Raw genomic sequence first — 26,789 nt, forward strand, 5'->3', positions numbered from 1 at the left:
TTAGTCGTAACGATTGTGTCGTGTTGTGAAGTCGTGAATATGAAATGGTTATTGTCATTTCGAAGTAAAATCAATCAAATATTATGTGCTGTTACTCGTGAGTATCTATAAGTTACAATAATATTATTTATTTATCTATGTGAATAGTGAAGTTATTTCATGCTGAGATGGTCCGTTTAATAAAGGTATAATTAAGAAAACTAATGTGCATCAATATATTGCACGCCTCATAAGCGAAGCGTTGAGGTGGGTACTACTGTCACTTCGCGCAAAACATCTGATTTTTCAAACTTAAAATGTCTTTATGTATCATACATTGCACTTGTAAGATAATACATACACACACATATTAAGAAAAAACACTATTTTTAACGTTCATGATATTTTTGATGTCATTTTTGTTATTTAAACTAGTTAAAAAACAGTTTAAAAAAGTTCTGTCTTGGACGTCCGTGTGTCTGTATGTGCGGATCCTTTTTCTTGTTAACACGATAGCGACCGAAATACTTTACTAATCGAGTCTTTTTTTTTCTCTTACGCTTGAGTATGCTCAGGAATAGAACCCTTTCATTTTTCAGGGTCTGATTCGATGTGGTTTAATTGTTATTAAATAAACAAAAATAATAATTAATAAATATTTATTAAAAAAAAATTATGAGGCGTGCACTTTTGGATTTTCCAAATTATTTTTATTTCTTTCGACGTGGACCATCTGAATTAATATAATTATTAATAATACTTAGCACGATTTTATAGTTACATTATAAAATAGGCATAAATTTTTCCTAAAACTTAAATTATTGAACTACCGTATACCTATAGTTCCCGTTTCAGCGGAATTTCCGGGATGAAACCTATCCTAGGTCCTTTCTCACTCCTCAAGCTATCTCTGTACCAAATTTCATCCAAATCTAAATAGTAGTAGATATTGACATTAATTATAGGTAATATGAGTTTTGAAACACATATTTCTCTAATTAAATAAAATATTTACATTTAATATACACTTATGAAGGAAAACATAATATGTATCGAATTGAAATTGGTCTTACTATGGTCTTACTTAATAAGCACGCTTACGTGTATTTCAAACTAATACCTAATCATAAACATCAAACTCAAAATCAAACAATTAAAAATTATACTAGACTTTCAGAAGCGCTTTTCGGTCTTAAAAGATAACAAACACCAAATTATATCTAAGTAGCTATACAAAAAAAAATATCTCGTCTGTCTGTGATGGATCAATAAGCATTCTCAAGTGCATGTAATTTAATACAATGATCGATGTATAATAGGTATAAATTAATATACTTATACCTACTACTTTTTTACAATTTTCTATTTCTGTTTTATTTAAATAAGCAGAAGAATTAAGAAAAGGCAATATTTGATAAAACCACCAGTGTTACTAGTGCATATATAGGTGGTGCTGACCACTTAAGATCAGGTGGCCCATTTGCCCCTTAAAATACTTAATACAGGCCTTATCTATACTAATATTATAAAGCTGAAGAGCTTTTTATTTGTTTGTACGCGATAATCTCAGGAACTACTGGTCCGATTTGAAAAATTCTTACGACAGGATCGTAGCCACGCAGGTGAAACCGCGAACTGCAGCTAGTATGTTATAAACCTTATACAGGGTGTCCCACTTTCGGTATACTAAGCGCAAAGGGACTTGTAGTTTTGCATACGCTGAGTACGTAAAAAATAATTATAAAATTCCAGACGCATTTTTTTTTGAATAGAGGAATTCTTAAAATTCCATGTGTACACCCCCAACAAGCAAACCGCCCAACTTTGCCACCCGCATGTGAGCTATCGTTTAAGATTATGTTTTCATAGACAAAATACTCACATTAGCGAAGCGGTATATGCCGGCTGCGCGAAGCTAGAGACGAATACATGGATTTTAAGGAAAAATTTAGCAAAAAATTTTTCGCGTAATTTTGTTATTTAAGTATTTTTATGTGATCAGTGTATGCAAAACTACAAGTCCCTTCGCGCTTAGTATACCGAAAGCGGGACACCTGTATATTATGGGTGCTAGACTTATATATTCATGCCATAAAATACTTATTATAAAACAATTTGCTAAAACGAAATGTATTTTTACACAATAATTAAGAATTCATCGAATTTCATTTTTTTTTTCGTATTAAACGTTGGAATGTTACCATAATAAGTTACTTAAATGATGTTAATGACTAGTGACGATTATTATTTCGAAAGAACAAAATTACGATATATTTAGGTATCTGAATTGAATTGCTGTTACAAGAGAAAATATCATCAATTTCAAATTTGAAGTTAAAGTTAGGTTTTGAATACATAAAGTCAAAAAAACAACTGAAAAACTGTTTTTTCTAAGATAAACTCATGATTTTTTTTTCCATTGTATATTAATCCATCCATCTGGATAAGTTGACAACGTTTGAATTAAATATATCTGCCCCCCTAGTCAAGTGGCTTTCTGTTAGCGTAGCGTTCAATAGAATAGACTACGAATGTATGAGATTGACGTAGGCTGCAGATAAACGTATCTACAGGTTACGTCAATCTCATACATTCGTAGTCTATTCTATTGAACGCTACGCTAACAGAAAGCCACTTGACTAGGGGGGCTGATTATTTACATGTTTTCCCATTCCGCCCGATCTAAATGTTATGCAAATCTAATGTTATGAAATTCTTTCGGTGTTAGATAGCTTATTTATCGAGGAAGGCTATAGGCTAATATACCATCACGCTACGACCAACAGGAGAGGAGCCACGGGGGTGAAACCGCGCGGAGCGGCTAGTTCTATAATATATAGGTAAACTTACTAGCTGCTCCCCGCGGTTTCACCCCCGTAGCTCCACTCCTGTTGGTCGTAGCGTGATGATATATTATAGCCTATAGCCTTCCTCGATAAATGGGCTATCTAACACCGAAATAATTTTTCAAATCGGACTAGTAGTTCCTGAGATTAGCGCGTTCAAACAAACAAACAAACTCTTCAGCTTTTTATTATGTATTAGTATAGATTTGTATAAAGAACCAATATTTAAACAAGAACTGTCTCTGATGACATAAATTGTAAGTAGTAACTACTTGTAGATTAAATTGTCGTCACTTTTATTTTAGAATAATAATAATTAATCTTTTTTTATTATATGTATATTAATTATCTGATAGCTACCACATTTACTAAAGAGTCAGACTTTTAATTATCACGTGAATACATTTTTAAAACATAATTGAAAACAAGAGACAAAATCCACAATTACAAAATACTCAAATAAAAATAGTATATTTAGAGATTATTTACCCGAAGTTTTAAACACTATAAAACGAGCATCTTCAATTTCTCAAAGAAAAGCAAGGACAGGCGCTCTGTCTATTATTTTTAACTAGCTATATATGCCCCGTGGTTTTACCCGCATTGCTCTGCTCCTGTTCAGTAGTTCCCGAGACCGGCGCGTTCAAACAAACAAACTCTTCGGCTTTATAATATTAGTAAAGATTGATCTCAATAACTGTAATTGTTGAAATAATTTCAAAATATCTTAAATAGTGACGAGTTTTTTCATCTTATTACATAATATATAAAAAGTAATGCAATTTTTTATGCACTCAATTACAAATCCAATCCAATTTAGAACTTTATCAAGAATTAACGTGTTTTTCAAGTTGTTAACTAGACTAGATTAGTTCTAATAAAAAACCATCAAAATAACATTATGATAGCTTTTACAATTACGTTCTTTGAAGAAAACATGTTTTTTTTAAATATGATTTTATGGTCAGTGTGACATTAGAATAGAGTATAGACCACAACAACGGACCTCAAAAGGAAAAAGGAAAACACACAAAAGAAAACAAAAATAAAGTATTGTAAGAAATAACACGCGAGTCCTGGTTAAATATTAGTTTGAATGTAATAAGAATGTACTGCGATTCTACACAGCTACCTAATTGATGTAGGCAGTTGATAACAAAACGCAGCAAGTCAACGACTAATAGCAAAGTGAGGGTAGTTGGGTCGAACGTCGTATAAACAACATCCGAGCCCCTAGCACAGAACATAATAATATATACTCAAGGGAGACTGGCCTCTAGGCACGATTCGTACGAATAATAAATAATAAATAATAATACATAAATACTACAGGACATTATTACACAAATCGACCTAGTCCCACAGTAAGCTCAATTAAGGCTTCTGTTGTGGGTACTAGGCGACGATAAATATAATATTTAATAAATACATAATATGTATATAGATAACACCCAGACCCCAGAACAAATAATTGAGTTCATCACACAAATATTTGCCCTGACCGGGGATCGAACCCGGGACCGTCGGCTCAGTAGGCAGTTACTTTACCACTGCGCCAACCACGTCGTCAAATGCGCCACGAGTCAAAGGAAAAGCTAAACATGTTTTGACAGGAAATAGTGACAACTATTCATCCACAAAATCATTAAATCAAAAGTTACGTCTAACAGTATCATAATATTTTGATAAATTTTTAGTTCTTAACATTACGTTCTATCATAACAAACTTTTATACAAAAGGTGTTTGTTTACAGTATGTCTCCCAGTATTCAGCTATGGCAACAGTTTGGGGTGGATGTCCCCTATGGCCCTGTTATTGCAATCAAAGAACTCACCAAGAGGAGAACCACTCCCTGATATAGAGGTATAGCATATTATATAATAATATTTAATATAATATTTCAGGACAGTGTATCTACAGCTTACGTCAATCTCATACATTCGTAGTCTATTCTATTGAACGCTACGCTAACAGAAAGCCACTTGCATAGGGGGGCAGATGGCTGATAAACACACATTTTTTTTTTTTTTTTTTTTTTTTTTTATTGGTAATAGGGAAGCGCTTGACCACAATCTCGCCTGATGTTAAGCTGAGATGTGGTCTAAGATGGAACGCGCTTCCCTAGAAGGTACCTGTTCACTCTACGCTTGAAGACCCCCATATTGTACTCGTCGGGGAACACAGACTCAGGAAGCATGTTCCAGTCCCTCGCGGTCCGGATAAAGAATGTGGAACCGAACCGCTTAGTCCGGGTACATGGAACGTCCACCGTATGGCGATGCCTAGAATCTGTGCGCCTCGACGATCGATGGAAGAACGGGGATGGCGGAACGAGAACGTGCAGTTCCGCAGCGCACTCTCCAAAGTGTATCCGATAGAAGACCGATAAGCTGGCCACTCTGCGGCGGTGACCGAGGCTTTGGAGCTTTTTGCCTACTAGGTCATCGTCGTTTATGAGCCTCTTGGCACGCCTCTCTATCGCCTCAAGCGCCTCCAGCTGGTACTTGGCGGATCCGTCCCAGAGGTGAGAGCAGTATTCCATGCACGATCGGACTTGTGCTTGATAAAGGTTGAGCAACTGTCCCGGGCTGAAATACTGTCTCACCTTCGCCAGAATTCCAAGCTTTTTTGAGGCTACTTGGGCTTTAGATTCAATGAAGGAACCAAAGTTCAGAGTGGGCGTTAAGGTGATACCAAGAAGCTCAAGGTGGTTAGTTATCGGCACGGACACACCTTGGAAATTCGGAGTCAGGTGGAATGGACTCCGTTTAGCGGAGAATAGACACGCCTGGGTCTTAGCCGCATTGAACTTGACCAGATTGGCATCGCCCCAGTCGGAGACCGCCTGTAAGGACAAGTTCATGCGATCAACCATCGCCTCCCGTAGAGACTGAATTTGTGCCGTACTGGCTCGCGCGCTGGATACATATCTCTCAACAACAGTGCTATCGTCTGCGTACCCATAGATACCGGGTTTCAGCAGATCGTTGATGTGAAGCAGGAAGAGTGTTGCGGAGAGAACTGATCCCTGAGGGACTCCGGCATTTATAGCCATTTGGTCGGACGAGCAGCCGTCGACGACTACCCGAAGCGACCGGTCCCTCAGAAAATCTGAGATCCAGGCGCAGAGACCAGCAGGCAGACCGTAGGATGGAAGCTTGCCAATAAGACTATCATGCCAGACCCTATCGAAGGCCTTTGAGATATCAAGGGAGACAGCAAGTGCTTCACCATGATTCTCGATGGCCTCGCTCCAGATGTAGGTGGCGTACGCTAGAAGATCCCCAGTGGACCGGTTTCGGCGGAACCCGTACTGACGGTCACTGAGGAGGTCATTCGCTTCTAGGTGTGCCAGAAGCCGGCTGTTCAGTACACGTTCCATAGTCTTACAGAGTATGGACGTGACTGAAATTGGCCTGTAGTTGGAAGGGTCGGCACGACTGCCTTTTTTGGGCACAGGCTGCACGTTGGCAAGCTTCCAAGATTTCGGTACTTTTCCAGTCGTCATCGAAAGGCGAAAGAGGCGTGTCAAAACAGGAGCAAGTTCAGGCGCACAGGTTTTTAGAACTATGGCTGGAATTCCATCAGGGCCACTGGCTTTATTCACATCAAGATTCCGCAGCGTTTTAAGAACCTCCGTCTGACGGATGCGAATTTCCTGCATATTCGCCTCGCATCCAGGTAGACTGGGAGGTTTTGCGCTGGCGGGATCCAGACGTGAATTTTCCGCAAATAGAGTGGCAAATAGGTTCGCTTTCTCTACGGCGGTGTGAGCCAGCGTCCCGTCTGGTTTCAGCAGTGGGGGAAGTGAGGGGCGGCAGAAATTCGATTCAACCGACTTTGCCAGGGACCAAAACGCTTTACTACCAGAGGGGTAAGAAGCCAGTTTGTTCCCTATACGGCTAACGTGGTCGAATCGAGCTTTCCGTAGAGCCTTCTTGCAGGACTTGGCGGCACGGTTAAAGGCTTTCTTCTTTTCTGATACGTCCTTCGCTTTGCGGTGTCGAGCGTCAACCCAAGCCAGATATGCCTCATGCTTTAGCGCTTCAGCACGTCTGCAATCGGCCCTGAACCAGGGCTGAGCTTTGCCGGACATGGCTACGTCCGAGAATGGAATAAAGTACTCCATTCCCTGACGCAACACATCAGTCACAGCATCCGCGCAGGTCGAAGGGTCTTCAGAAGAAAAGCAGACAGGCCGCCAAGGATAAGACGCAAAAAAGGAACGCATCTCATCCCAATCTGCTGACTTGTATTGCCACACGCGCCGAGAGCCCCTAGGACTGGGATCGGGCGGCGAGTAGACAGATACAGATTTCACCAGACAGTGATCGGAGCTGCCAAGCGGCGAGGAAATCGCTACCGAGTAACGGTCTGGATCTGTTGTCAGCAGAAGGTCCAAGCAATTGGCTGTATGGCTCTCAACATCAGGAACCCGCGTCGCTCCTTGGACCAGCTGGGTGAGATTTAATGCAATGGAGAGTTTACGCATCTCTCTCCCAGCTAGGTCAGTGCACTGGTATGGGTATAGCCACTCCTGGTGGTGGGCATTAAAATCCCCCAGTAACACAAGCTGAGCGGAAGGGTATTTGTGTTGAGCAGCGTCCGCCACCTCACTTAGGTACTCTGTGAGCCTGATTGTCTCCTGGTCTCCGCTGTGCGCTCGGTAGACACATGCATAGAGAAGCTTCTCTGGGCCTGTGTCCACCAGCATCCATAGTACGGAAAAATGGGGGTCTTCAAGATACCGGAGACGCCGACAACAGATGTCGTCTCGGACGTACGCGCACACACCTGACCGAGCTTTAAAATTATGCTCCAGGGTGTAGCCGGGATAAGATAGGTACGCCAAGTCAGACGGACATCTTATCTGCGTCTCCGTGAGGAACAAGATACAGGGTTTATGAGTCTCAAGGTGGAAGTGGACTGCAGCGAGATTTGAGTGGAGACCTCTGATGTTGGTGAGGTCCACTTTTAGCGAGAGGGAGTGCTGCCGCTGTGCAACCTTATTTCTGTATCTTGCTTTCATATTGTTTTTTTTAATAGGAGAGTGAAGAAGGTATGAAAACGGCAGTGAATCGAGGCGCTTAACATCAGGACCAGAGACACACACTTAGCAACCGCATTATTGGGGACTAGTTTGGAGACTGCGGGGACGCCCGAGCCCCCCCAAGTTGTCCATAGGGCCCTCTCGTCCGGTCGCCAACCGGCACTATGGCGCAACTTGGGATTTTTCGCTGGTTGGCGGGGCAGCCTTTCGCGAGTGGCTAGCACGCTACTTGGGCCCCCTACTGACCAGCGGTCGGCCAGCGGTGCACCGTGCCTCGGATCCCGCTAGCCTCCATGACTAGCCACCAGATGCAGAAACGTCAGTGTGCGTCAGATCGTCCCGATTGTCAGAGCGCAACTGATTCGACCCGTCTTCACTAAGGCTACATCAGCTTCTTCGAGTCGGAACACGGACGCTTGGCGACTCGTCTTCAGCTGATGGGTGGTCATTCTAGCCGCGACGATTGTCTCCCACCATGTCACCTGTTTAGCACCACCCGGGGGCCACGTGTAGGGTTTCAGAGTTCAGGGTATACTCCTACGGACGGAGGTGACTCGGCCCCCAAACGGCCCCCCACATAATATATAACACCCAGACACAGAGCAAACATCTATGTTCATCACACAAATATTTGCCCCGGATGGGAATCGAACCCACAACCTCTGTCTTGGAAGACAGGGCCACTACCAACCAAGCCAACCGGTCAGTCAACATACTCCTATTGTTTTATCATATTAGCTAGCAAACGTTGTGGCTTATGTTAAGGGTGCTTTTCCACCAGAGATGTGCGTGGATGTGTTGCGAAGTTGTGAAATGTCTTATGCCGGGTCCAGACTGGTGAAACGTAACATGCAATGTAACATTCTGCCTTTCATTGCATGTTTGCTGCTGGTGTGGACGCATAGCGCGCTCATAACGCGCATTCACTACGAACCTCCCGTAGTCGTGTTCCTTGCCCCTTTGTGTTCGTCGAAAAACCGACAAATTTCGGATCGCTCCGCGCGCGGCTTGTAATGCTCGTAGCATGCGCGTGTAATGCACAATTCGCGCGCGCAAGACGTCCAAACTATTAGACTACAGGCCCGTGTTGAAAAAACTATGGGTCATTTGACCCATCACCTGGCCTATCTAGAATGATATCAGAGCATAAAATAATAAGATTCAGCACTATGACGTCACTTGTAAGCTGTCCACCTGAGTGCAGATGAGAATTCGAAGGTTCAGGTAGAGATTTTCTCCCCTTGTCTCCATGATTTTTGTACGGCGTTGCGGAATAATTGATTAAAAGTAGTATAGAAATAGTATGACACAGATGCCGTACAAAATCAAATGACCAAATTTACCCCGGCAACTGTCGAAAAATAAAAATAAATTCCGACTTTGTGGACCACCATTTTTGTACGGCATCTGTGTCATACTATTTCTATACTGCTTTTAAGCCATTATTCCGCAACGCCGTACAAAAATCATGGAGACAAGGGGAAAAAATCTCTACCTGAACTTTCGAATTCTCACCTGCACTCAGGTGGACAGCTTACGAGTGACGTCATAGTGCTGAATCTTATTATTTTATGCTCTTATATCATTCTAGATAGGTCAGGTGGTGGGTCAAATGACCCATAATTTTTTCAACATGGGCCTGTAGTCTATATGAGAAATTGTTACAAAGTGTGTTACCTTTCATGATACATTGCAGCAATGTGGACGGTGAATTCTTTCATTGCATGTTACATTGCATGTTACGTTTCACCAGTCTGGACCCGGCATTATGTTCTTAAACCTACCTTGCACACATTCCTCGCACTCATCTCTCGCTTGTTTTTTTTATTATGGCAATAGTCTGAATATCAGCCTTATGTCCTGCCAGACTTATTTGCTTATAACTTTGTTAGTCCGATCTATAAGTTGCTTTGGTTTATGAAAAATACTTATATTTTTTAACTTACTTTCTTACTTACTCCTACGGCGCTGAAACCCCGAAGTGAGTCTTGGCCTCTGAGACGAGAACACTCCATCTAAATTATCAATGCCAATGGGTATTGGCATGGATGATTTAGTTTAAAAAAGAGCCTGTTTGCACACGTGTTAGAAGTGAAACTTCATTGGCAAGATTCAAAGACACCAAAATCGTCGCCTTACTCCATGACATGGCTACAATTCTAAAATAATTAATTAGTAAATCATCAAAAAATATCTTTATTTTACAGATATCCTGGATGGCGTCTATCCCATATCTGGTGTCCGTTCCTCTTTACTATTTGTTAGCGTTTACAAGTGATAAATATGGAAGAAAAATAACATTACTTGTCTCTGCTGTTGTGGGCTCTGTAAGTATTTTACTTGTATTGTATAATTATTATGGATTGATAGTTAGTTTTCTGATGCTTATATATCTTTACGTCGGTTATCATTTGTTGCACGGACACCCTGCGTAACAAAAAATTGTTAAATTTATATCGTACTAGCTTTCCGCCCGCGGCTTCGCCCGCTTTTTCAGAGAAAAACCCGTTCCCGTAGGATTTCCGGGATAAAACCTATCCTATGTCCTTTCTCGGGTATCAAAATGTATCTATACCAAATTTCATGCAAATTGGTTCAGTAGTTCAGGCGTGATTGAGTATCAGACAGACAGACAGAGTTACTTTCGCATTTATAATATTAAGTATGGATTTTCCAAAGAGTTCTTTCTTCTTCTTCTGTCATCTTATTCTTATGTTATAAATTTTGTACCTAATGTTATAATAACCTAGTTTTCAGTACAATGTTAGATACAATGTCCAATTATTTATACCTGGTTGCTCGAATAAATGTAAGAGAAATAAACTATTATCTCCTTATTTCAAAGGGTATCTGGATCCTCAAGCTATGCTCCACCAGCTTCTATGCGTTCATCATCGCCCGTAGTTTGATTGGGGTGATGATGGCACTATCCTTCGTCACCTGTCCCGTCTACATCAAAGAGATCAGTGAGAACAACGTCAGAGGAGTATTGGGATGCTTTGTATGTATCATTTTTTTTTCTTACGTTTTTTTTTATGTTGGAATCAGTTTTGCCAGTTTTATTATGATTTTACTCAATATAAATTGTTGTATAAATCTAGTTTGGCAGAACGAGCACAAAATCAACACGGCCGTACTATCCTTTTAAATTTTTACTACTATTATAATAATGTAAACCCTTATGAATGAACTCTGAAGTTATTTCGAAATTGCTTATAAATTTATATAGGTGCTGTGGTAAAATTTTCCATAAAACATGACCGTATAAAATAGAACCTTGGAAAAGGTATATTTTACAATATTTACAAATTGTGGTATCTATATGTACATATTTATATGTAAATAAAAGAAAGTCTTATTACACCTTTTTAACTCCAGAACGGCCGAACCGATTTGAATGATTTTCGTTCGTCTCCGATGGGATTAGAATAATAAATGGTTAAATTTTGAAATAAAACCAAACCCGTGAGAAGCCTGTGCATACAACTTATTTTATTACAACTTTACGTTGTTGTTAATTACGTGGTCTATTAAAAAAAGATCGTGTAGTGAGCACACGTGTCAGAAGTGGAACTTCTTTGGCAAGATTCAAAGATACCAAAATCGTCCCTTTACTCCATGACGTCACGGTATTACCATGACGCGAATTCAAATTTTACTCTCATCGCGCTTATAGAAGTTTCACTTCAAAATTCTATACATTGATATTTATATTATTAACTATAGCTGTGCTCCGCGGTTTCACCCACATTTCTCCGCTACTGTTGGTCTTAGCGTGAGTCTTATACATACACGCGCCTATAGTCTTCCTCGATAAATGGTCTATCTAACACCGAAAGAATTTGTCAAATCGGTCCAGTAGTTCCTGAGATTAGCGCGTTCAAGCAAACAAACTCTTCAGCTTCATAATATTAAGTATTGATGTTTACGATTTATTTCCAGCCTGCTCTATTCTACACCAGTGGTAGTTTGTTTAGCTACATCATAGGAGACTTGCTGAGCTATACTACAATACTTTCAGTGTGTGTAACGATATCTCTTGTTGGATTTATGCTTTGTTTGTCCTTACCAGAATCTCCGTCGTATCTCGTGAAGACTGGAAGAATTGAGGTAAGGGAGGCATATCTATTATAATATCCAAAGTATTAACTAATAAGAAGTAAATACTAGCGTAAAGCAACTACAGAGGAACTTGAATAAATATATAGAAAAAAATACAATAGGTTTTATCAATTTCAACTCAAATACATTATAAGACCTCATTCACACGAGAGCTTTTTTAACGTCCGTTAAAAAAGCGTCCAAATAGAACAAATGCATTCCCAAGTATATGTTCACACGTCAGCGCTTTTAAAGCGCGACGCTTTTTTATCGCGCAGTGTTCTATTTTCAACGCTCGGCGTTGGGCGTTAAATAAAATAGACCATAGGAAACTTCTTACTATTATTCAGACGAGCGCTAAAAAAGCGCCGGCGCTGCGTTCAGTATGCCGCACGCTCGCTCAGCGGTAGCACGTGTTTGTTGTGCTTATAATCATCAGAAAATCGATACGATGTCGTGGATTGTTGATCCCGAACTATTAATTATAGATGTGGAGTCTCGTCCGTTCCTGTATTCAAAATCGTTATAGACATTTGAAAATAATTAAAAAAATTCCGGGGTATTCGTATTGCCTTAACTCTTCGTACAGTGTCACAAACTGCCCTTTTAAGTATCTCTGTTCATTCAGAGGATGTACCCAGAATGCCTTTTGTTTTCTTTTTCGTCTTTTAATAACACAAATCGCTAGTGCCAATCTTTCCTTCTTTCTTTCTTTCAAATATACCTAACATATAAAAATTAAAACAGTAGGTATTTTTATCATATTCCTTTAAGTAACATGTTTATCGATGACGAGTTTGAACAAATACCTAAGTAGGTACCTACAAGTGGTTTATTAAGAACAAACTTTCCGAGGAATTCTAAGCAAATATAATAATATAAATATCATAAAGATATTACGCAACTGACATTACGTAATTATTTTAGCAGAAACCATTTCCACGTCTTACTGAAGCCAGAGACGAGACATGAGTGATTTTAAAGCGTTAGTATGAACAACCACAGAGAGAACGTTTAAAAAGCGCCAACGCCGGGTTTTAACGCAACGCTTTTTTAACTCTCGTGTGAATGAGGTCTAAGTGTTGTGAATTTTTTGTTAATTTTATTGCCTATATACAGGGTGTCCCACTATTGGTATACTAAGCGCGAAGGAACTTGTAGTTTTGCATACACTGATCACGTAAAAAATACTTAAAAAAAAAAATTGGGTCCAAAATTAATTTTTTGCTAAATTTTTCCTGAAAATCCATGTTTTCTTCTGTAGCTTCGCGCAGCCGGCATATACTGCTTCTCTAATATGAGCATTTTGTCTATGAAAACATAATCTTAAACGATAGCTCACGTGCTGGTGGCAAAGTTGGGCAGGTTGCTTGTTTTGGGTGTACACATAGAGTTTTAAAAATTCATCTATTTGAAAAAAAAATGCGTCTGGATTTTTTAAATTATTTTTTACGTACTCAGCGTATGCAAAACTATAACCTCCTTTGAGCTTAGTATACCAACAGTGGGACACCCTGTATAAAGTTTCTAAGTTCAAACGGCAACAAAAATAAATATTTATATTTACAATGTAATTTTATAAATTGTTAATTGTCATTTAATTTATGATCACCTGTATCTTGCCTGTATCCAGGTCAGACGACATGCGAGGAATTTTATGCACACTGACATTTCTTACTGGTTTAAAAACTTCCTTATAAGGAAAAAAATTGGTTGTCTGTAAAGTCGGTTTACTGACGATAGTTGAACGTGACAACGTCCGATTGTGCTTCTTTGTCGCTCGTTCCGCGCTCTCGCTTGCACTTCAAGCCTTACATGGAACGCCTCAGAGCGAGGTAACGCCGCATGATTCATGTTTTTTCGTGCGTGCAGCCGGCGCTATCGAATTATAAGACGTTGTCACGTCAAAACTTGCAACTAATGATATTAAATTACCTATAGCTTAAAACTCAGGCTTTAAAAGTTAATAATATAATGGCCAATATAATTTTTAGGAAGCTCAAAAAGTACTTCTTTGGTTAAGAAGACAATCAGTTGTAGACGATACAATTCAGCAAGAAATTGAATTGATTAAGGCAGAACAGAAAAATGATGAAATATCTAATAATGAATCGTCAATAAAGACAATTTGTAAGTACTAACTAGTATAGTATTATATCTGCGGTACTAATAATAATAGTATGACTATATTTATTTCTAACGATATCAATGAATACGCAAACGTAATAAAAGGAGTACCTAATGAGTACCTAGCTAGTGATTGTAGTGATATGTTATAGTTTGAAAACTGACGAATGTCGGATTAGAGACATTAATTAAATATATATTTTCAATCGATTTGTATTATTGCTATTTTTAACAGAATAAATACATGCAGATTTAAAGCCTCCAAGTATTTGGGCAATACGTTAAGCGAACATCAAATCCTCGAATCTTTTGTCCTATCAGAATACGATATTTTATACTTGATATGATATTAATATACTTACTTCCTGTGTTGTTAAAAAGTAGGTTCTTTACTCGGAATTATTACTTTGCACATTTTATTATAAAAATTAAGAGACACATATTTACATTTTACAAATGTCGTTATAAATACATTAGGTCCATCATCATGAGCCAATCGAATATTTTCCCACTGCTGGAATACGGGCTTCTAATAAGGGTACAGGCCATAATCCACCACGCTGGCCAAGTGCAGATTGTGCAGATGTCAGACTTTCGAACTTTACATTCTTCGACATGACGGTTTCCTCACCATATTTCCTTGATCGTTCAAGTAGTGGTGTTGTTATAACACACGCAGACAAATTAAAAATCAATTTATTTACTACACGCTCGTCTAATCTCAAACCACTACTGTACCTAGGTTAAAGAATCTATACTTTTCAGTGACCGATCGCATTCTCTTCAGAGCCTTTCAAATAGCCATGATGGCGGCTTTAGCTCGAGAGGTCTGTGGAGCTGTACCAGTTATCAATTTTGCTGGAAACATCTTCCAAGAAGCAGCTTCTGGAACTAAACTGGTGTTGAATCCAAATCAACAAGCAATGATGCTGGGTTCTGTACAATGTTTTGGATCGATTCTTGCGTCTAGCCTTGTGGAGAAATGTGGAAGAAGAGTGAGTATGTTTGATAATAATTCAATGTATTTGATTGAGAAAGAATTTTGTATAGTTCGAGTGCCTAGTCGATCTAAAATAGCCCTTGATATAGCAGATGGAGCAATGCAACCATGCAACAGAAAATAATATCAATTTGAAACTAATCTGAAGCGATACAAAAAAAGATGCTTATTTGAATCAGCTTTAAAATAAGCCTATAGAAAGAGAAATAGAAAGCAAGTTCAGATATTTGTTATTGAATATGAATAAATTATAAACAAACAATACACAACAAACCGGAATTTGTCAGATAAAACATAAATTAATATTCGTCTTGCAGAAACAGTTTCATCGTGATCTGTTACTTTTATTAATTTTTCAATGTTAACTTTTTGTACACTTATTTTTTTTTCAGCCTCTCCTTTTCATAACCTGCATCATATCAGGGTTAAGCATGTGCCTGCTGGCGTCGTGGTTCGTTCTCAAGGACCATAACATCGACGCACCGTCCTGGATCCCAGTGACCACGTTATGTATTTGCATCTTTTGCGATTCAGCTGGTTTGCTGCCTCTTGGAACCGTTATAACGGGCGAAATCTTCTCTTTTAAGGTATATATTAAACTAGCGGTCCGCCCCGGCTTCGCCCGTGGTACATGTTTACGTTTTCTCTACATAAGAACCATCCTCGTACTTCAAGGAATATAATAAAAAAAGAATTATCGAAATCGGTTCAGCCGTTCTCGAGTTATGCGCTTACCAACACATTTTGCGATTCATTTTTATACAGGGTGTACCAAAAAGTAGTGATGAACGGAAGCTGAGAGGTAGAGGACCTAGAGGGCTATCCGAATCACCCCCATGTATGTAATGCGATTTTTCGTATTTTCGGAGTTATGACGATTTTTTCAATTTTTCACCGATCGCCGAGTACGATGATATTTTCACTCATGCTGACGTCAATGATTGCGGAAGATGCTTGATTTTTTTTGTGTGCTAAGCTGAAAGATAGGCCAATTCAGTATGGTAACATTTACTATCGTTAGATCTTTGAATGGAATAAAAAAAATAATTAAATGGCAAGAAAGATAAAATTACCCAGTATGTTCACCACTTCAAGGGCCCGTAAAAAAATAAAATCACATAAAAAAATTTTTCCGTTTGACTTTTAAAAACTTGCTCTATCTATCAGATAGCTACCCTGAAAATTTCATTTTATTATTCAGAAGGCTTCAATCGAAAAATTTAAATCTAAATGTGGTAAGTGCAAAAATTGAATTAACATGATGATCATTAAAACCAATAAATAGTTGTTTAATTACCAGAAATTTTTAAAATAACCCCGCTGTTGCTCAATGCAAGTGCGACATCACCGTAAAAAGTTGTCTTTTAAATGTCTGAATGCCCTTTTATCATTTTTAATGGTTTCTTCTGTTACTATGAATTTCCGGGTTATTTCGTCTAAATTGTGGCATTCTCTCAAGTAGCCGAAGTCTTTTTAATATTCCCATTGAAACAAATCAATGGGGTTTAGGTCGAGGGACCGTGGAGGCCAGGCTTTAAGGCAGGCTTCACCGGCGCATGCGCAGGCTGCAACGACCAATCCATCTTTCAGGGTATCTTGGCCCTTTAGCCTGGCCTGCACGGTCCCCGGACATAAACCCTATTGATTATTTTCCGTGGGGATACTACAAAGACGAGAGACTGCCACAATTTGGACGAAATAACCCGGAAATTCATAGTAGCAGAAGAAACCATTAAAAATGATAAAAGGGCATTCAGACATTTAAAAGACAAGTTTTTACGGTGATGTCGCACTTGCATTGAGCAACAGCGGGGTTATTTTAAAAATTTCTGGTAATTAAACACCTATTTATTGGTTTTAATGATCATCATGTTAATTCAATTTTTGCACTTACCACATTTAGATTCAAATTTTTCGATTGAAGCCTTCTGAATAATAAAATGAAATTTTCAGGGTAGCTATCTGATAGATAGAGCAAGTTTTTAAAAGTCAAACGGAAAACTTTTTTTATGTGATTTTATTTTTTTACGGGCCCTTGAAGTGGTGAACATACTGGGTAATTTTATCTTTCTTGCCATTTCATTCTTTTTTTTATTCCATTCAAAGATCTAACGATAGTAAATGTTACCATACTGAATTGGCCTATCTTTCAGCTTAGCACACAAAAAAAATCAAGCATCTTCCGCAATCATTGACGTCAGCATGAGTGAAAATATCATCGTACTCGGCGATAGGTGAAAAATTGAAAAAATCGTCATAACTCCGAAAATACGAAAAATCGCATTACATACATGGGGGTGATTCGGATAGCCCTCTAGGTCCTCTACCTCTCAGCTTCCGTTCATCACTACTTTTTGGTACACCCTGTATATAAGAATATAAGATACTTATTCTTTAGAATAAAAATCAAATATCTTTCAATCTGACGGAGACATAATAAAATAGTTAAAATTTGTCGTAATTATATTATAGTTTGGGGTAATCTCTGAATCTAATGAACCGATTTTTAATATTCTTTTACCAATAGAATACATTATCACTGAGTGTAGAGCTATATTTTATTTTGTTTTTGTCGAGTCGGCAGGCGAAGCCGGGACGAGCAGCTAGTGTTTTTTAATAAAGATGTTCCTAAATATAGTGTCTACGGGAATTGTTTTCAATCCCTGTATTGAGATGTACCTTCTTATTTAGATATACTTCTTTAGGTTAGTTAATTGAAAATTTTGGATATGTGTAATGTGTTACTATGTAAGCAACAGACTGATATCTCATAATGTCATTTTTATCACTTAGCGACAATTGAAAGATTTTATCAATGTACCTATTAGACGGAAGTTGAGAAAAACATGGTTAATTTCATGATAATAGAGATAAGACTATGGATGGATGCGTCATTAGTTTTTTTGGCAATTTTATAGATAAAATGGAAATTCTTAAAATAGCTGATCTTATCAAACAATCACTACTGATAGATTTTATAGTACTCATAGTCCGTACCAACTTTATTCTTTCTAGCTCTCGTAACTCTCGCAGTTACCCTCTCAATTATTAATTAATCAGTGAACTGCTAAGAATGGCTAAGTCGATCTGTTTATTTAAAACTCTAAAGATTTTTAACATTGATATGATAATAATTTATGAAATAACTTAAGAAAGAAGGTCCCTTAAATAGGGACAAAATACGTTAACCGACTTGGTATTACATGGATCTCACAACTTTTTCCGGTAGTAAAACTGAGCAGCGATACTTGGCTCATTTACAGGATTTTGGATGGCGTTTATTATTCTAATTTCATGTAAACTTATCTTTCAGTATCGTGGGACAGTGCTTGCAACGTCCATGGCGTTCGCATCGCTCATAGACTTCTTCCAAGTTCTATTCTTCAAGCTTCTGGCTGGAGCAATTGGTGTAAAGGTTCCCTTCTATATATTTGGTGCTATGTGCTTACTGACAGCATTGTATGTGATTGTGAGTGTGCCAGAGACAAAAACAAGACCATTGGATGAAATTTATGACGATTTGAGAACCAAAAAGGAGAAGAGGGAATTAGCAGCGCAGAACGAAGATACATCTAGATTTTAAGTGACGGACTGTTTGGTAGAAGTGATTGTATGAAATTATATAAATGCATGTATAAAATGAATAATGATATAGGTAATTTTAAAATATAGTGACTGCTAGAAATGTTATTATGTGACTGTAGTTTAGGCATTCAGATTGCTAGTAAAAATGTATTGAATCTCAAGGGTAAAGAAATGAATAGAACGAGCGAAATCATGCCGCCTCATAAAGTTTTGATTGTATTATCTATAATTCGAACAACATCAAATTCGGATCACGTGTTCTTGATGTATCAATGGTAAATTTGATTGGAAGGATGTTTCTCTCTGATAATAATTTATGAGACTTTAAGATATAAAATTTTCAAAAGCAGTAAGAACAATAATTTAATGAATTATTAATGATATAATATTATATCCATTTGCGAATAAGACAAATTTAATTGCAGTATCGATATGAATGTAAAGACCTTTAACAATAGTAGATATTCTTATTTCTGTGTAAATAAATACATGATTGTCTGGAATTATTCAGAATATGGTAAAATCATTGATTATTTTCGTATTTTATATTGTAATTTATGTATTGATAAGTACCTAGTTATTAAATTGTTAAAATAAGCGTATCTACAGTATTTTATTTATTGCCTTACCTACTTTACTTTTCCACAGCAAAATTTTACATAATTATATGTAATTTGAAAATCTGGATTATATTTAATTTATAATGAGTTAAATCAAAGTAAATAAACAATATTGTAGCATTTAATATTATTTATTAAAAAAATGTACCAAACTTAAACATTAAATTATTAATTTAATGTTTAAGTTTGGTACATTTTTTTTATACCAATAAAAAGCATGTATTGCATATTTAAATTTATAAATCGCAAAATTTGTTCGACCAATTTTCCATCTCCATGTAGGAAGAACTTTACAATGTAACGGTGCTTTTACATTAAACGAACATAGAACTAGAGATCTATCTCTGCTCTTGCTCTAGCAAGAGCATTATTTCGTGATCTTTTAGTGTAAACGAATACTTGTATTCAGTGATGTTCGGTGTGAGAATATTGCATAGAATCTTTCTGAACGCACTAACAACAACGAAATAATGCTTTTGCTCTAGCTCTAAGTTTACACTAAAAAAAATGACATAGTGGGGTTATGAGCATTCGCTCGTTTGATGTTAATGCACCGTTACATAAACTATGGAGGTATCAATTACGCATGTCATTCTTAATCGCTAAATCAACTGAGAAAAATAGCTATTAATTGTTCCTAATTAACAATTTGAAATGATAGCATGATCATTATTTTAATTGAAATGCTTCTTCTCTAATTAATAGAAAGGCATTTTAATTTAAATCGTGTTCGAACTAAATGAACAAACAAATACAAAATGAACCTACTTCATAATAGTTAAGGTTGGAACTTTGAAGTAAAACTAATTTTTCCAAAACTTATCTACACCGTTTGAAGTAAAGCTGTTTTATAATCACAAAGAAAACGCACTCACAATATCAAGGATAATATTAAAAATGTAGAAGTAGAAGATATAATAATTCCTAATTGTATTTGATTTAAAACATTTTTTGTTAAGGATATTATTATTAAGGACCACTAGGCACAAATAAAACATAATATGAAACTAGGTGTATAAACTATAATATTAAACACGATGATATGTTAATCAAATTAGATTTAACAAAAAATTACTTGCAATACATAAGTACCAGATACTTGTAATAAGAATGGTTATTGATTACAATATTTAATTGCCAGTTTTAGGGCCGATTTCTCAATGCTTGGATAAAACTTATCCGTCCAATAAAGTATAACACGATAATTGTAAACTGTCAAATACGGGAATTAGAATACGTTTTTAAAATGGTAGTTTTATACATTATTCGATGAATAAGTTTTAACCAAGGATTGAATAATCAGCCCTTAATAGTATTTTATTTTGGATCATTTAATGCAAATTGTAACAACACTATAACATAAGTGGTAACAGTTTGGACCAGTCCCACGGGTAAAGTCGCGTCAAAAGTAAAGAGGCCGTATAGCATGTACTTCCTGAACGACGCTTTGTTTGTTCTCACTATATTCTTGTATAGTTTTGACTCTCCTGTAACAATATTCCCCACATTAAAGTCAAAGCCTCTATGTCACAACAAGTTCAGAATATTAGGGATAAGAAATTTTTATTAATCTTAACTAACATAAAAATAACTAAATAGCTCTCTCTGTCTGTCTCTCAAAAAGAGACTACTTTACATCTCAACGACAATGCGATTTATATGAAATTGAAAGGTAAGAAAAAGGCTAAGGCTTAAGGCCTAAGGCCGCGTATCCATCTGCAAGAAAACTTCCGCAAGAAATGTCCCACAGTCTGTCTGACAGCAGCTTGCAAGTCTAATTGCAGGTGGAAACGCGGGCTTACACTTTCAAGCTGCTGTCAGACAGACTGTCGGACATTTCTTGCGGAAGTCTTCTTGCAGATGGAAACGCGGTCTAAGAAAAGACGTGTGACAATGACACACAATACGGAAATAAATTTCAATTAATTATAACATATCTAGATATGAGTTTAGTTGTGAAGTGAGAAAAAGCACAGCTGACAGCTTGAAACGGGTGATGGAGGAAGTGTTGATTAGTTTTAAGAACGATGTAAAACTTATGATAATAGTCCATTGAAATGTTACATTTTTTAGGCCTAACTTTGCGTTTTTAGAGGACGCAATTTTATTTTTGTGATGTGTAGGGGGGGGTCAGTGTGAAGCTAAAACCAAGTTTGTGGGGTCGCCACCCTTGTCCCACGGCCGCCATCTTGAAAATAGCGGCTGAAATGGTTTTTACGATATAACTCTTTATCTGATAAAAAAAATTGTTAACAATATTTGTTGCAAATTAAATTCTCTACAATTTTGGTCTAGTAACTTTTTGTCGTAGAACTAGAAATAAAAAAGTTATAAGGGAAAATGTTCAGAAGTTAGAGATATTTATATTTATCAATAAAACTTTTTTTATCATTTTACGAAAATATGACATAAGACCACTTTTGTAGATTGTTTTTCGAGGAACAACTTTTATATACAACATTTTTTTTTTTGTATAGCTAAGAGTACTGAAAAATAGTTCTCACTTCGGAGCGCTGTAAAACCTTAGCTATTTACTTAATGAAAAAATTTTGTATATAAAGCTGTTCCTCGAAAAATAAGCTACAAAAATGGTCTGATATAATTTCTTCGTAAAATGATAAAAAAAAGTTTTATTGAAAAATATGAATATCTCTAATTTCTGAACATTTTCGCTCATAACTTTTTTATTTCTAGTTCAGTTTAAGAGATATATCGTAAAAACCATTTCAGCAGCTATTTTCAAGATGGCGGCCGTGGGACAAGGGTGGCGACCTCACAAACTTGGTTTTAGCTTCACACTGACCCCCCCTACACATCACAAAAATAAAATTGCTTCCTCTAAAAAACGCAACCCCAAATGTAACTTTTCAATGGACTATAATAAGAATGACAAATAATGAATGTCCTCGAAAATATTAGCAGTGAAAATTGTTTTTAAAACTCGTCACTGAGTGCCTCTGAATATATTATATATTTGTCCAATAATGTTTACTTTACGTAGTCAGTTTTTTCTCAGTAATCATAAGATTTGACCAACAGCCAACAGGTGCCAACAGTTTTCAAGAGGACTACAATAATAGTCATTTTTCAAAGCAAATCTTTTTTGCAACTATTTTCTGTTGTGAAAGAAACAAACCTACCAACTGGGATTTCACGAGACATACGATAGGTGCATTTCTGGTCAATGCTCAAAATGTTCTTATAAAATTCTTCACATGATTTGACAAGAACAATGATATTCATTAGGTTCTTCAGCATCCATATAGTTACAAAAACTTGAATTGTCTTTTCGAGTTCCTGAAAGAAGAAAAAGAGAACATTGTTTACCAAAATCACAATAGGTATATGTAGTTAATAATTGATATAAAACTAACTTACAAATTTATAGATATAATGCCCTAGTTTCGTCAATTCTATGTATATTTGAATATAATTCAATGTGTGTATAAATGTGTCGAAGACCAGCCAAAATATCTGCAAAAACATAAAATAATTTATCAATTTCAAACGACGTAGACTCATTTAGAAAGATAATATTATATAAAGTTTGTTTGGAAGAGAATAAAATTCTAGTAGAAATAGATGAATAGTTGAAAACCCATAAAAAAATTAATGCGTGAATTAAATAAAAAAAAGTCGTACGTAAATCTACTCCCTTGATAACTTCAGCCAAAGTGATTGTATTTTATTTTTCACAATATAGTACATTAATATTACCGGCATTTGAAAGATCTTCTTATAATACTCGTACGCCTTCAAAATATCCAAGTAAATAACGAACATTGATTCGTAAACGTGACACCCCTTATCCTTCTTGCTAATATCATCTTCGTGGCGTCTTAAGTAGTCCAAACGTTCACTCCAATAACACATAACTTTGTTCATCAATTTCAAAAGCCGAAACGCGGCACATATTTTGATATCAAAGTAAATATTAGAAAAAATAATGAAAAACATACTAAATGTAAAATGGGACATGTACAAATAGAAGATAATCAGATTGAAGAAGACAAATGCAAAGATAAGGCAGAAAAGTTGAATCCAGTTCCAAATAGCAAAACTTTTTAACTTGTTGTTAAACGAGAGAGTGTTAGAGGCCTTTTGAATGGACATGATGAATTGAATATAGCTGTCAGAACAAATAACGTTGTTGATATAGATCAAAATCATGCCAATCATATTAAGAAGCATATTCATGTAAATAAAAGCGGTCAATGGAGCATTAATAACCTCTATGAACTCCGATGTATAGATTTCCAAGGAAAGAAACAAAGATGTCATAACCAAGCATATTACACTGTAGGTACGGCTGTTATTATAAATAAAATTATTTTTAACTCTGTACATAGAGTGAAGGAAAATGGTTTCCAAAATTTGTAGAGGCAGTAGCGATGACTGAAAATCTTCGTCGATGTAATTTGAAAGAAACTCATTCGTATTTGTCGACATTTTGAACTACCATGAAAAATGTAATAACATCAAACTGATATGGACTATAGTTATTGAAAATATTTTTCGTAATTTAATTACTTACTACTATATAATATATGAGATAAAATACTTCTAATAGAATCAAGTTTTAACTCCAAGAAACGACTACATTTTCTAAGTGTCAATGCAAGTAATAACATTTAACAAGAAAGATAATACTAACAATATGCAAGTAACTTGATAGGAATGTATTGAATTATTAAATTCAATCGCATTATGAATATGTCACTCAAACAACAAAAAGCAATTCATAACACTAATAAAGAAGCAATTTCATTATTGAGTTTTATCGATTCTTACCTAGGCAAAATGAATGGCGTACCTGTAGAACTTTTGAATAATTTTGTAGATGAAGAATTCAGAAAAATATTACTACCTATGAATGTGATTAGCAACGCGTTATGTGTAAGAAAATTTTATATAACAGATGGCTTCATTACGCCCAACACAAAACAGGATGTGGTATACACAGTTCTTGGGTTGTTAATCGAATATTTTTTGTTAATCCGTATTATTGTAAGCTTCATGGACACTTTCGACCAGAATCCTCTTAAGTACATCTATATCAGTGTTTATAGCAGCTATGCAGTCAGTTTCACAATTATCTCCATTCTCAACTTCTATCAGAGCGAAATAAATGTCAATATTGTTTTGAAGATACAGGAAATTGAGAACTTTCTGCCTAACGATAAGAAAATGATGAAGATTTTACTATGGATGTTTTACTTTATGATGTGCCTGACTTACTCCTTAATGTTTATCGCGAAGACGTTGTGGCGGAATGACTGGAGTCTTCTCAGGGGTTTTTATATACTGTCGACTATAATTTTCGATTTGGAAATACAATATTCGTTGGTCGTCTTTTTCTTCTTGTCAATTAAGCTCAAAAGGCTGAACGAAATCCTCATTGTCAATAAAAATAATGATGAAAACGATCAGCACATAACTGAAGGAATGTATAGAGCGTTTAAAAATATATCGGATGCTTACGTCATGCTTGTACAAACTTCTAAATTTAAGGTAGAGTTTTGAAATCTATATAATTATATAAAAAAAAGTCGTGTTAGTTACTCCACTTATAACTCAAGAACGGCTGAACCGATTTAGCTGAAAATTGGCAAAGAGGTAGTTTAGAGCCAGGAGAAGGACATAGGATACTAAATATGTACCACGGGCGAAGCCGGGGCGGACCACTAGTAATTAAATATAAATGTATTAGTTGCTATAGAAGATAATAATAATGGGCCCTCTTCACAATCGAGAGCGTTGGCCTAACAAATGATGGGTAGTGGATGTTTGCCGCAGTTACGGACAGTCTACACTGACGCCGATCATAGACATTTAGGCCCTATACAATATCGTGATTGCCTCTATTCGCCCAATGCTGCCGATAGTGCAGAGGGTCGATTAAGACTCGAAAATCATGGATTGGAGTACAATAATTAACGAAATGTTTCACACTGAGTGCAAAGCTAACCTTACTTTTAAGTTTTAACTCAGTTAGGTTGTCTCGTGGTTGTCTCAATGAAATCTTCTGTCACCTGTATATAAATTACAGTGCAGATAAATTCGTAAATAACAGAATCTTTAATTTTCAGGTTTTATTTCATTTTGCCTCCATGTTCCTGCTGACTTTGAGTTATGTCGAAATATATTTGTTATCGTCATCAAAGGTAATAAAGAAAACTTTTACATATCAATCTAGCTTCATACTATGTATTTAGAAATTAAAGATTTAAAGATTTTAAACGTATTTTAAACGCGATTTAAAATCCGTTAAAAGGGGAGATTAAGATGTTATACGTCTTGATGGTTATCAAAAATTGCTATTTGTGAACTACCCTCACACAGTATATGGAGTACCGATTGGTATACTTGGATAGGTACGCGATTAGAGTCTCTATAATATACTATGTAAGAGATATAATCGCGTGCCATCGGGATACCGTGGTATACCCACCGCCGAATACCGCTCTAGTTTGAATAGGCCTTTTTAAACAATTTTTCACAGATGACTAGAACCAGTTTAGTTAATCAGCTATATAGTATTGCATTGTGGATGTTTAAAGGTTCCGTATCTGAAATAGCATTTTGTGTGGCGCTAGAAATGTTTTACAAGCAAACACAGCACGCAAGAATGAATCTTATCTGCTTCACATTAAGTTCATATTCACGTAAGTTTATTATTATCTAGTTGTTTATTTCATGTAAAGGGAAAACCGCAGAATAAAGCTATGTAGTCCAAAAGAATGCGGTATAATCTAATTGTTTCAAAACAACATTAATTAAAATATTAATCTATTTAATAGCCATAAAATACAATTTTATTATACAAAATTGAAAGAAACTCTTTTTGCCAAAGAAACTTATTATGTTAAATATTGAATTATTGCATCACCGATTATTGCATCCTCCAAACGTATTATTTTAACGAAATTTGAAATTTCCTTACTGTTATCTACCAATTATTAACTACAGCTAGCGGTCCGCCCCGGCTTCACCCGTGGTACATATTTACGTTTTCTCTACATAAGAACCATCTTCGTACATATAGGAATATAATAAAAAAAGAATTATCGAAATCGGTCCACCCGTTCACGCGTGATGTCGTGACCAAGGAAAACGGGTTTCATTTTTATTTATATAGATAGATAACGATTTCTCAAATTATTACCTATTCTGAATTTTTTTCAGGTCAAACCAGGAGGTACGCAAAGAATATGCTGCGAATGATAAAGTTTCGATTAACAAAACTGAACGCCTCCGAGTTTCTTATAGTCGACGCTGTACTACCACTGCACTTTGTATCTTTGGTTACTAATTATGCCATTGTATTAGTACAATTTGCGCTATATTAGTAAAAACCTGAAATTCAAACTTTTTTTATTCAACACTTATTTTAAATTTTATTCAGTCAAATATAATCTATACTAATATTATAAATTTCTTTCTTTCTTTTTAAGTTCATTCATAGTGAATATGAAAAAAT

The 26,789-nt window shown here is 36.3% G+C and overlaps 3 protein-coding genes across 4 annotated transcripts; 2 read left to right on the plus strand and 1 right to left on the minus strand.

Annotated features, from left to right (window-relative positions):
• LOC149477224 (facilitated trehalose transporter Tret1-like) lies at window positions 1–26,659 on the plus strand. 2 transcript variants are annotated; one of them, XM_089710584.1, is made up of 12 exons: window positions 1–97; window positions 4,580–4,689; window positions 10,084–10,203; window positions 10,722–10,877; window positions 11,819–11,986; window positions 13,972–14,107; window positions 14,870–15,099; window positions 15,497–15,691; window positions 18,418–18,519; window positions 25,399–25,473; window positions 25,812–25,974; window positions 26,495–26,659. In XM_089710584.1, exons 1-12 carry the CDS (start codon window positions 40–42, stop codon window positions 26,656–26,658), a joined length of 1,677 nt encoding a protein of 558 aa, XP_089566710.1. In that variant the 5' UTR covers window positions 1–39; the 3' UTR covers window position 26,659. The 2 variants fall into 2 exon arrangements, with proteins under 2 accessions (XP_089566710.1, XP_089566711.1); XM_089710585.1 differs by having other exon boundaries at window positions 18,418–18,513.
• LOC149477225 (uncharacterized) lies at window positions 20,357–23,488 on the minus strand. Its single transcript, XM_089711016.1, has 5 exons — window positions 23,286–23,488; window positions 23,027–23,168; window positions 22,688–22,783; window positions 22,450–22,606; window positions 20,357–20,796 (listed from the first exon to the last, which is right to left on the minus strand). The coding sequence occupies exons 1-5, from the start codon at window positions 23,486–23,488 to the stop codon at window positions 20,627–20,629; spliced, it is 768 nt and encodes a 255-aa protein (XP_089567142.1). The 3' UTR covers window positions 20,357–20,626.
• LOC149477226 (uncharacterized) lies at window positions 23,941–25,218 on the plus strand. Its single transcript, XM_089710628.1, has one exon. The coding sequence runs from the start codon at window positions 24,017–24,019 to the stop codon at window positions 24,830–24,832; it is 816 nt and encodes a 271-aa protein (XP_089566754.1). The 5' UTR covers window positions 23,941–24,016; the 3' UTR covers window positions 24,833–25,218.
• Window positions 26,660–26,789: the final 130 nt, after the last annotated feature.

The sequence above is a fragment of the Colias philodice genome, chromosome 25, assembly GCF_061535455.1.
Source record: "Colias philodice isolate Cphi_HAF_F1 chromosome 25, ilColPhil1 Martin Lab GWU primary, whole genome shotgun sequence".
Taxonomy (NCBI): domain Eukaryota; kingdom Metazoa; phylum Arthropoda; class Insecta; order Lepidoptera; family Pieridae; genus Colias; species Colias philodice.

Excerpts from the sequence above, each read along its gene's own strand:
- LOC149477226 (XM_089710628.1), top strand. The coding sequence starts at position 24,017 with ATGAATATGTCACTCAAACAACAAAAAGCAATTCATAACACTAATAAA.
- LOC149477224 (XM_089710584.1), top strand. The coding sequence starts at position 40 with ATGAAATGGTTATTGTCATTTCGAAGTAAAATCAATCAAATATTATGT. Across the intron at positions 14,108-14,869 it reads ATCGTCAATAAAGACAATTT|TGACCGATCGCATTCTCTTC; the intron begins GTAAGTACTAAC and ends TATACTTTTCAG. Across the intron at positions 25,474-25,811 it reads ATTTGTTATCGTCATCAAAG|ATGACTAGAACCAGTTTAGT; the intron begins GTAATAAAGAAA and ends AATTTTTCACAG.
- LOC149477225 (XM_089711016.1), bottom strand. The coding sequence starts at position 23,488 with ATGATTGGCATGATTTTGATCTATATCAACAACGTTATTTGTTCTGAC. Across the intron at positions 22,784-23,026 it reads AGAAGATCTTTCAAATGCCG|ATATTTTGGCTGGTCTTCGA; the intron begins GTAATATTAATG and ends ATGTTTTTGCAG. Across the intron at positions 20,797-22,449 it reads GTCTCGTGAAATCCCAGTTG|GAGAGTCAAAACTATACAAG; the intron begins GTAGGTTTGTTT and ends ATATTGTTACAG.